The sequence below is a fragment of the Cyclopterus lumpus genome, chromosome 1 (assembly GCF_009769545.1).
Source record: "Cyclopterus lumpus isolate fCycLum1 chromosome 1, fCycLum1.pri, whole genome shotgun sequence".
Lineage (NCBI taxonomy): Eukaryota > Metazoa > Chordata > Actinopteri > Perciformes > Cyclopteridae > Cyclopterus > Cyclopterus lumpus.
This window is the reverse complement of record NC_046966.1, coordinates 9,797,208-9,808,303: the sequence shown is the minus strand read 5'-3', so window position 1 is coordinate 9,808,303 and position 11,096 is coordinate 9,797,208. Positions and strand designations below refer to the sequence as shown.

Sequence of the window (11,096 nt, the reverse complement as noted above, 5' to 3'; positions counted from 1 at the left end):
TGATGACATCACAAATTTGAACACTATAATTTTTAGATTTGGGAGGGAGTTGTTCATGTGTACTAATATCTTTGGACTGTCCTAGACAATAGGAATAATATGTATTGAAAATGTACGTAGTTCCCATTTAATATGGCCTTAAACTGCTCCAGGAGAATATTGTTCCTCTACGTAAGTCAATATGAAAAATTATATAGTTTTGACTTACATATATTTTTCATATTACTCCTAAAGTCAACGCCATTGCGTTTTTTGTTTAATTTGTATCAAGTAATTACTGCAATGAATCACATCCACCCATACAAATACAAATGTATGGTTAAATCAAATACAGAGTAAAAGAAAAATCAATGTGCCTGAATAACAATTGCATTACAAAAAAAACTTTAAACAGTAAACAAAGAAATTCACTGACTAATGTCAAAAACAAAAAATCCCTCCCACAATAATGTGAGATAGTAGGCTCGTTCATTAGAGCTGCGCCTCGCCTGGAATCCAGACGAGAGCAGGTGGCTGCTGCAGGGAATCAAGGCGTGAGCGACTCTGCCCTATATGGTGCGTACAGGTGGAGGCACGAGAGAGGGGAGCAGAGGCACAGTCTGGACAATAAAGTATATTATGAAATATATCCTTGAGTTTGCTCATCCTTTGGTGGGGGGGGGGGAACCTGCATGTGACAGGCAGGAACCTGTTAAATGTGTCAATGGAATGTATTTATATATACAGTATTCTTTTCTTGTGTAATATATTTCATGATTATATTATTTTCTCTCCATCAAACTGCACGTCCTCTAAACTATTGTATATTTCATGTTCATCCTCTGTTTTAACTTTTTGTTCCTGTTTTCTAACTTTCCCACCTACAGTTGAGAAGGGGAGAATCACTCTTTAAATGTCCTCTTCTGCGGTACGGTCTATGCTTTCCTCTCCATTTTATTTTGGTGAGTTTTCCTTCATCGTCTTAGGGAGCTTGGATTGGGCCTGAAAGCTTTGACGTTGCAGGTCGTCCCATTGAAACATTGTTTGTGTTTAATGCTGTATACATTTGACTTCCTCCATCATGCTTAGTTTCATAAAACATGATCTATAACCTTATGACATGATCTATAACCTTATGATGTGCACGCTGCTTCAGTAACTACACCATGAGTACTGACAAGTGAGAAAAGACAGTGCGGAAATATGTGGGGTATGTTTCTGTGGGGGAGGGCCAGATATGGGGAAGTCAGCCTGAAACAGAAAACATGAGAAATGTAGCGTTAAGCATTACAAGTATTACATAACGTGAGCAGAAGGTCAGATGCTCCTGCGGGGCAAACACCCATGTCTTCTGTTCCTTAACGAAACTAACCACACGTGGTTCGGACAATAAGCACACCAGGCACACACACACACAGATAAATTCCTCAAATGTTTCCAGATTCCAGAAACCAGCAGCAATTGTTTGTCATGACATGATTTCAAATTATATTGCTACATATAGTGCTGGGTGGGATCTTTGTGTTTGTTGTTGGGTAATAAATCTGCTGATGCATTCATCAACCTGTTGGTAAAAGAGTCCTGCAAAGCCTCTCTGCTTTTCCACCTGTCATAAGAGGAAGTGATCCAACCCGCGCTGACTCCCAAGGTGTCAAAGTAAGTGTGTGTGTACGCAACCACCCGTGGTATTAAAGGCAGAGTGATTGACATGGTTCAAAGAGCAAGATAATCACACAGGTATAGCTGGGTCAAATAAAGCAGGACTTTCGTTCAGGCGGCCGATGTTTGTTTCCCTTGCAAAACTAAAACTACATTTATGGACTGCGGTTTTGAAGCATGTAGTTCGGCATTGTGGTCATCGCCATCTTTGTTTTTTGCAACCAGTGAAAGAATGTGACCATATGAGGACTGCGGAGGAGTGCGGAGAGACGGCGTGTATGGCTTAGTGATAGCGACCTGTCAATCACAAGGTAGACCCGCCTTAAAGCATACCCTGCTTTATCGGCTATTTTACTTTCATTTTGAACCATCTTTCAGAAAAATGAACATCAACAAGACTTGAAACTAGACCATGCATGAATTCATAACCTAAGGCAACCTATTGCTATAATTATAAATCAATATATTTGTGCACACATAAATGGTCAGGATTATGTATACAGGCCTTTTGGACAAAAATAAAAACCACCATCGTGATCTGCTGGACTTTTTTCAAAGGGAAGTCACTGTCATGGTTTTCACTTCTTCACAATTACAAAAGTACTCTCTCAGCTCCTACTCTCTCTTTCTGTCTCTCTTTCTGTCTCTCTCTCTGTTTCTCTCTCTCTCTGAAACCTCCCATGGCATTGCTTTTGCTGCCCTCTACAGCAGATAGTTTAAATATAAAAGATTCCCATACACTCCTCTTTTTTGGAAGGAAAATAAAGGAACTTGCACAGTTATGTGATGCAATTTTCGTTTTTCTTTGAGCAAAACAATGTTGTCTTGTTTCTCACGTTGTTGGAAACGTTAGGCTTAAAAAACAAAAACATTATCTTGATCAGTCATTCCCAATCTCCCATGCATGCCCAAATAAAATAAAATAAAAATAAATATTGTTGGGACAGCGTCATAAAACAAAGTGAGTTTGAGTATATTGATTTTTACTTAATTTTCTTTGTCCCGTGTAGCACATTGTGTTGATAACATGTTGATCCTCATCCAAAGTTCTTCTAGGTCCATGGCAACACAATAAAACAGGGCTGCTCTGTTTCATGTCCTCTGTTTTTTACTATATGCATTTATCAATGGATTACCACATGTTTTTTTAACTGTGTGATTACCAAATATAAATAAATAAGTAATTGTTAAGTTATTTAATGAGTAATTGTTGGATATGTCCTATGATGCTTATACTTAGGCTAATGGGGGATGTTTTAGGATACACTGAGCACCTATCTCCTCTTCTCTTTCTCCTTATGGATGAATTTACATCTCTCCATTGCACATTATTAACTCTTCTTCCTCCCCGGAGTCGTTGTGACTTCACTTCTCATAGGGTCCATTGGACCTGGCGGTGTCTGATGCCTGGTGAGCCGGCCTCCCGCGTTGGCCCTGCTGATGCGCCCCCCCCCCCCCCCCCCCCCCCCCCCCCCCCACCCTCCTCTGTAAAGCCCTCTGAGGCAAATTAGTAATTTGTGATATCGGGCTATACAAAATAAACTGAATTTAATTGAATTGAATTATACTTACAAATATCAAAGATCAGAAATAGTCGCTAAGATTGACAAATATGAGGAAAAATAATGGGCTATAGACATAAAATTACCCTGTATAATCCTTGAGTTACGATTACACTGTTTAGTTTTACTCTAGTTCTTCAGGTGAAAGGTACATTATGGAGAAATATATCCCATATTGCAGCATGTGCGTCAACCTTCGTCACCGTAATTAATGCATTTGATGCACTTCCTCTCATAAGGTAGTGGAAATGATTATTGCCTCACCCTTAATGAATGACATAATGGGCATAAAGAGAGAGGGAGAGAGAGAGAGGGAGAGGGAGAGACGAGTGAGTGAGTCTGTCTGTTGCACAACCAGTTTGGAGTTTTCCGCTGCGCCGTGGGACATAACTTCAAGGTGACGGGTGCCCTGCGACGAGTCGGGGCGAGCCCTGCAGACTCTGTGATGAAATTCAAAATGCGTAAAAAAGACACTTTACTTTGACATCGAGGCGGCACGTGGCGCGGGGACCACCATAAATACGGTGTGGACTTACTTACTTCCAATCGTTCCGCATGCTCTGCACATGAGGAGTTCAAGGGTTGCTGATGCCAACAAGTTCTTTACTCCATCCGCAGCCAATCGTCATGTTGGATACATTTGCGATGCAGAGCGCCGGCGTGGCGGTCTCCAGCGCGGACCTCCAGCTGAAACTGACGGACAACAAGAGCAGCCTGGCCGCAGCAGGGATGGGGATGGAGAAAGACACAGGGAAGAAACTCATAGAGATAACTGGTCCGGCTTTATCCAAAAGAAAACTTCTGGTCGGCTTAGACCTCCTCTGCCTCTGCATGGGTAAATATCAAAATGTACATCAAAATACTGTAATTTCACTTGTAACTATACTTTGTTGAAGTGGACTAGGATTGAACTCAATATGTACAAAGCACCTGTACAATTTCATTCATCCGGAATAATCAGTATTACATAATTTAATAGTTGTTTGGTGTGAGATGCTGATACGACTCTTAATGGGGCCCTGTGGTGTGGAGGCTGTTGTTTGCATTGGATTGCAGCAAGGTGTTTCTGTTATTTTGTCCACTCGTACGTAAACTAGTATAGTAAGTCAACAGCCTATACTGATTAATGTCTCTTTTAGCTATGTATGTATTTTTAAATCTGAAACAAATAGCTGAAGAATCAATTAGTTGATTAAATTAATCAACAACCTTTGTAGGTAATTTCTTAAGCAGCACTGCCGAGTATTCATTTCTCCAGCTTCTCAATTGCGAGTATTTGCTTCTTTATTGTCTCATAGTAACTGTGAATATCTTCTGTCTTGTGTTGTTTTGGTCAGAACAAACAAGCATCTGATCTTATCCTCATGGGCGTTTTCCCCATTTGCTTACATTTTATTATTCAACAATTAAAGGAGTCATTGGCTGTATAGCTATTGATTGTTTACTTTGAAACCACAGGTGAGCTCCCTTAAAATGTTTAATTCTTTCCTTTGTAGAGTATCTGTGGTGAGAGTGAACTTCTACCATGTTGAGTTCTGCCCCTTTTTATTTAGTCAACAAAGACAGTGACTACGTTCAGGTATGATGTGGGCCTTCGCAATGTGACAAATTAACGCCAAGTTTATACGTATAAGAAAGAAGGGGAAAAAAAGTTGTTCAAGTTCTGTCTCCATACATATATCCCTGGCTCTCTTTCTTCCACTCATGCGCGCTCTCGAGCTCTCCGTGCCAGCTGCTTTGTGCATTGCCCAGGGAATTCTACAGTTTCCATGACAACCTCCAGTTCTCAGGGTAGAGCCGGGCCAGGGGGATTGTATTTGGTATAAATAAATACATGCACGATCCACTGTGTGTGTGTGTGTGTGTGTGCAGGCTCCTTTATTTATATGTGTTTATGGTAGCTTGCTCCCTCTCATGGCCCCTATATATGACTAGAGGAGGTTATATAATGTTGGCTAATTGGAAAAAGCTGTACGTCGAGGTAATCTGGATTAACATGACATGAAAAAGGGAGGGAGACTCTCTTTCTGTATGTCTCTCTCTTTCTCTACTCTATGTGTGCAGGCATACAGGACAGAGACAGAGACAGAAACAGAGTGAGAGACAGAGCGAGAGACAGAGAGAGAGAGAGAGAGAGACACACACAGAGAGAGAGAGAGAGACAGCGAGAGAGAGAGGGGGGAAACACTCAAGAGACAAACAGAGACAGTGAGAGGCTGGTTCTGGCTCTGGTGTGCTGCGGCATTTGCTCTTTGTTTTGTAGGGAAGAGAACTGTCACAAACAACCCCCCTTTCTCTTCTCATCAACTGAAATACACACACATACACGCACACACAAACACAATTCAAAGCATTGATTCCAGAAAAAAATTCAGGGTTCCCACCCTTATTTTCCTGTAACAGTATTCCTCTTTAGATCTTCCCTCAGTCTCCTCATCTCATATTCCGAGTTTTATTATAGCCATGAATTTCATGTCCCCTCCTTCTTTCGAGGGCGTCATATGTGCTCCAGTGCTTGGTATCCGACATCAATGCTGTTGTCGTACTGATACAAAAAACATATTTTTCTTTATTTCATCAGCTTTTGTTGGTTTTAGGCAAAGTTCTTGCCTTGCTGCTGGTATTAGAATCCACATTGCAGTTTGAAGACGTTTGGCTTCTTTTGTTGAGAGTCTACAGCCATGTTATCAGCTAAGCAAGGCTGTACTTTGGCCTAGCGCTGCTTTGAGCTAAATGCTAACAATGCTGATAATGATAGCGTTAACATGCTATTGTTAGCAGGTAATTGTTCATTCACATCTCAGTTTAGCGTGTTAGCATGCTAACATTTCCTAGCAAAGTTGAGGTTGATTGGCATGGCACTAGTTTTAAAGGCTCTCTCACCAAAGTTTGGGGCAAACTAAAATGTTGACCTCATGGCGCAAGGTGAAAATTCAATTTAGTAATCTTAATGTTAATTATTGAAAAGATTATGGTAATGGTTTTGGTTTTGGTACAGAACTACAAACCTCGAGAATCAATTTCAAACGACACCCAGCCCTCGTGCACACATGTATAGATGTTCACATGATTAAGAGCTGGAAAGACATGCATGCATGTTTGGTTCTTCTTAAATTTCATTTTTTCATCCTCTAGTTTGGCTCCACTTTTTTTCCTTCCAAGCATCATCTCCACTTTCCCATCACAACGAGGAATGTCTACACTCACACTGGGGATCGTTGGGCTATCAAATCATCTCCCTTCTCTTCCTGTGCAGCTTCCATCCCTTTCTTTGCATGTGAGCTGAAGGCAGTGAGTCCCTACATTAGGGGCTTCATGTGCGGGGACCCCAGCATCACCTATCCTTATCTGCATCGAGAGGCCATACCAGATGAATTACTCATCGCCGGTGGCATCATCATCACGGGCCTCACTGTGAGTACTCATCATAATAATCACCCCTGTCATGCCAGTCCAGTCTGTTATTCATTTTACACGATGTGAGGATGGGAATGCAATATGACAGTTGTGACTATGTGTCCACCTCCAGATCGCCCTCGGGGAGAGTTACCGAGTTCGCTTCCGAGGCGTCAACTCCAAGGCCTTTGTGAGGAACCTGTATGTGTCCTGTCTGTACAAGGAGCTGGGCTGCTTCCTGTTTGGCTGTTGTGTTGGCCAATCACTGACCAACATGGCCAAGCTGAGTGTCGGGCGGCTGCGACCGCACTTCCTGTCTGTGTGCGGTGTCACCTATGCGTCGCTTAACTGCACACCTGGAACCTACGTCGCTACAGTGACCTGCCACCAGCCCGACCACCGGTTGGAAGAGGAGGCCAGGTGTGTGTGTGTGTGTGTGTGTGTGTGTGTGTGTGTGTGTTAATGTACAAAGTGTTATGAAATTTGCTTTTGTTCTGTGTTATTCTAAATACTTCTCCATTTCTTTAGGAAGTCCTTCTTCTCTGGTCACGCTTCCTTTGCGATGTACACATTGCTCTATTTAGCAGTGAGTATTATTTATCTATTGATCCATCACACATTTTCTCCTACACACACACACACACACACAGACACACACACACACACACACACACACACACACACACACACACACTGGCAAACACCAATTACTGTCTTCAGTTTCCAATTACCATCTCTCTATAAAATGCAGAAAGAGAATGAATGAAACAGGGAGCTATCATCGGTCCAGTTAACAGCCGAAAGCGAGGGAATGAAAGAGGAGAGGGGGAAAGAGAGGGACTAAAAGGAGAAATGGGACAAACAGAGACAGCTTTGTTCTGCTGTGGGAGGAGTGCGACCTTGCCTCACCGCCTCCCTGCTCTCCTCTATTGTGTGTGTGTGTGTGTTTGTGTGTGTGTGTGTGTGTGTGTGTGTGTGTGTGTGTGTGTGTGCAGGCTCCTTTATTTATATGTGTGTATGGTAGCTTGTGTGTGTCCCTGAGCAAGTGTCTGATGTAAATGTGTGCATTCAGCATAATAATGGCTGTGCCATCTTGTATGTGTGTGTGTGTGCAGTCGTGTCTTGCTTGTTAAAAAGGGTAAGAAGGGAAGATGAAAAACAAGGTACCATCAAGACCATGTACACCATAACTTTAAATCTTGGAAGAACTGAATTGTGTTCAGTATGCAACACATTGCGTCTCATGAATCTGGAGGGACATTGTGTCTATTTGGATATGTTAATACATTCTCAGACAATAGCCAGTATTTAAATGATGACCGGACCAACTGCAATAAATTTGTGTTTGACAGTATTTATCTTATAAAGAGAGAGACTCAATGACCAGGCTGGATCACCAACCTAGACCCTCAGGGACAAACAGGCCTCAAGTGCTCTGTGTACCAATGATAATGGTAATAGCATATGCTAAACAAACAACAACACTAAACCCTTTAAGGACAAAATGAGTGCTCACATTTTCTTAACTGTACGCTACCTGATAATTAATAATAATTAATGACTTACAACTTACCGAAATCTCAAGTATTGCACTAACTTGCCTCCAGGCCTCCATAGCTCCGGGTATCCAGCAAAAGTCACCACAATGGAAAAAAAAAGCTTCAACTCTCCGGCAAAAACGTGAGGCATTGAGTCAGGAATTTAAAAAATGTAAAAAGCCGCCCCAGGCTCCTTAAACGTGCCCTGTCTGATCAGGGCCAAAGATATCACCAACATTACTACCATATTCTGTCTTAGAGAAGGGCCCTAACCTACAATCAAGTTATTAGGCCTTGTATTCAATCAAGTTACCACAAATTACATCCATGCATCCCTTACTTACTAATTAACACATTCAAAGAGCAAAGAGGTGGGTATGGCATCAGTCTGTACCGATTCAAATAATCCAAACAAGGTAAACATGTTATCATTTGCCACAAAGCGCATCAACTGACACATTTGAGTATGACATACTCTCTAGAATTCTAATTTAGGATTTCAGCAGTTTTCCATAAATGTTAAATAACCCACTCACGAATAACGTAAACTGCAGAACCTTATTCATTATTTACATTAACAGATGTTGACCTTATTGTTATGTGCACTAACTAATGTGGATTTTTGCCATGTAGTTTTACCTTCAGGCGCGGTTGACCTGGCGTGGAGCACGGCTGCTGAGGCCGTCTCTGCAGTTCTTCCTGGTTCTGCTGGCATTCTACACGGGTCTGACCCGCATCTCAGACTACAGGCACCACTCGTCCGACGTACTAACAGGCTTCATACAGGGAGCTCTCACTGCTTACTGGGTGGTCAGTATAACCTTGCCTGCTTGGGTTTGTGCATGTCCACATGTCAACATCTGTTAAAATCTTACATGTGCGTGTGCGTTTGTGTGTTTCCTAGGCCTTTCACATCTCGTCCATGTTTAAAAGCTCGAGTACAGATCTGTCCCCGACTGAGACCCCGGACAGCCCCTTGTCGCCGCACCACACTGTCTGCTAAACCTCACCTCCACCAACCCCTTTGTGGTCCAACACCCACCTGCGGCCTGTAGCTTACCTTGGATAGACCAGAAATTTGAAGAATGTGAGACCATTTCCTGTGAAGTCAAACCACATACCTCATATGGACAGTGTGTGTGAGGGAGAAAGAGAGAGAGAGTAGAGCTCTTGACATACAGTATGTGGCTCAAAAGACAAACCGTGTGAACTGGGAGAAAGGAAGAGGGAAGGGTGCTGGAGCCTGTCCTGTTGTCCATGTGACTGACCTTAGCTTCACATGCGATACTTACCTGTGAGATGAGACGGCAGCAACCACTACCACTCTATACGTTACCTGTAAATATATACAGATTTGTACATTTCAAATGATACTGTAAAAGCACTTTTTGATTTCCATGTTAGTATTATTAATTAACACTTTGTAATAATTTGTTACGTAGGATGTAATATATTTTATACAAACATGTCATATAAGTTGTAATGTAGCGTTTTTTTTGTTTAGTTTTTTACATAAACCCAGTGAATGTAATGAATGGTGTTCAAGTAGCGAGAAAGCAACTCATTTTCCGAATGTGTTGTATCATCCAGGATGTGACTGTCCTTCTGTTTGCATCCAAGGATGTCTACACAATAGATATAATCATGTTTAGCTATCTATCAAACTTTTATATAATGCTAGACTATGTTGCAAGACCACTCCAAGAGCACACAGATCATTAACATTAAATCCTTTTTTTTTTTTTTAAATAATCATTGTCTCTTTAAAGCTACTAAAAGGAATGTATATTTTGTGTCCCTGTGGACAAAGGGTTTTTGAGTACCAGAGTCCATTTAGCCATGTCCTGGCCCTTCCCTTCAGCAGTACGGTCTGCGTCTCCAGCTGTATGGTGTGTTGGCTCCCAGCACTGGCAGAGCAGTAAGGCGATGCTCTGCTCCTGGCCGGCGGAGGAGACTCTGTTGCTAGGCGCTAAGCTGTCCTCCTCTGACAGCCGGATGTAGTCCGTGGGTGTAAGACTGCCAAAGACTGCATATTTCATATCCTCGGCTTCAATAGTGAACGGTTTAATGAAATACAAAAAAGCCAGAGCGTTAGCATTATCATACTGGTGTAGGAGTACAGCCGGACAATAATTCTTAGTTCTGACAACGCAAGACGAATGATTGCATAATCTTTTTAAAAGATGATGACTCCATTCTAAAGTTAATTTATTCGCGTTCTGGAGCCATTTTTGGACAAAGCAAGACACTTCTAAAACAACAGTAACATATTATCACTAATATTACTATTAAATTACTAAAGCAAAGATGTTGGCCTATTTGTGAATGAGTAGACACATCATGTATTGTGTCTATACAGTGTTTCTGGCCATCTGACAAATATAAGTCATACTATTAATTATATTCTTTAAGCTCTGCTTTTGGTCTCCACCATCCACCATTTTGTGGTCAACAAAAGTAGAGTCCACACAACTGCAAATCCACTACGTATAATTTAATCAATGTAGTAAATGCTTGTACTGTGATGCATGTTCTACCTTGCCTACAATATGATTCTTGTACCAGTTATTTAAGGCTGATAAAAGTCGTTTAACTGGAGCTTCAACTCATCTCAAAAGAAATACCCTTTTTCTCCGTCAGCATTGGTGGACGACGTACTCATCAAGCAACACCACCATTTAAATATATTGTGTCTTGCATTCAAAATTGTACTTAAATATGTCTGCCTGAGTATCAAAAGTAAAAGTACTAATTGAGCAGACCCCCGTCAGAGTTTCATATTATAGACAGCATTATTGGTTTATTAGTACTGATGCATAAGAAGCATTTCAGAGTCAGAGTCAATTTAAGACACTTTATAAACTGATGGGTTGTTTTAATCTGTAACAATGCTTCATATTAAAATCATCATATTTTGTGTATATATAATCTCTATCTACAAAGTAACTAGTAACTGTAGCTG

General features: G+C 41.4%; 1 protein-coding gene across 2 annotated transcripts; it reads left to right on the top strand.

The window, feature by feature from the left end:
* The first annotated feature begins 3,364 nt into the window (after positions 1–3,364).
* On the top strand, positions 3,365–11,055 carry LOC117733317 (phospholipid phosphatase 3-like). Of its 2 annotated transcripts, XM_034536869.1 has the most exons (7): positions 3,365–3,724; positions 3,819–4,035; positions 6,457–6,614; positions 6,730–7,016; positions 7,125–7,182; positions 8,768–8,944; positions 9,039–10,386. In XM_034536869.1, the coding sequence occupies exons 2-7, from the start codon at positions 3,828–3,830 to the stop codon at positions 9,135–9,137; spliced, it is 987 nt and encodes a 328-aa protein (XP_034392760.1). In that variant the 5' UTR covers positions 3,365–3,724; positions 3,819–3,827; the 3' UTR covers positions 9,138–10,386. The 2 variants fall into 2 exon arrangements, with proteins under 2 accessions (XP_034392760.1, XP_034392770.1); XM_034536879.1 differs by having other exon boundaries at positions 3,365–4,035; positions 9,039–11,055.
* Positions 11,056–11,096: the final 41 nt, after the last annotated feature.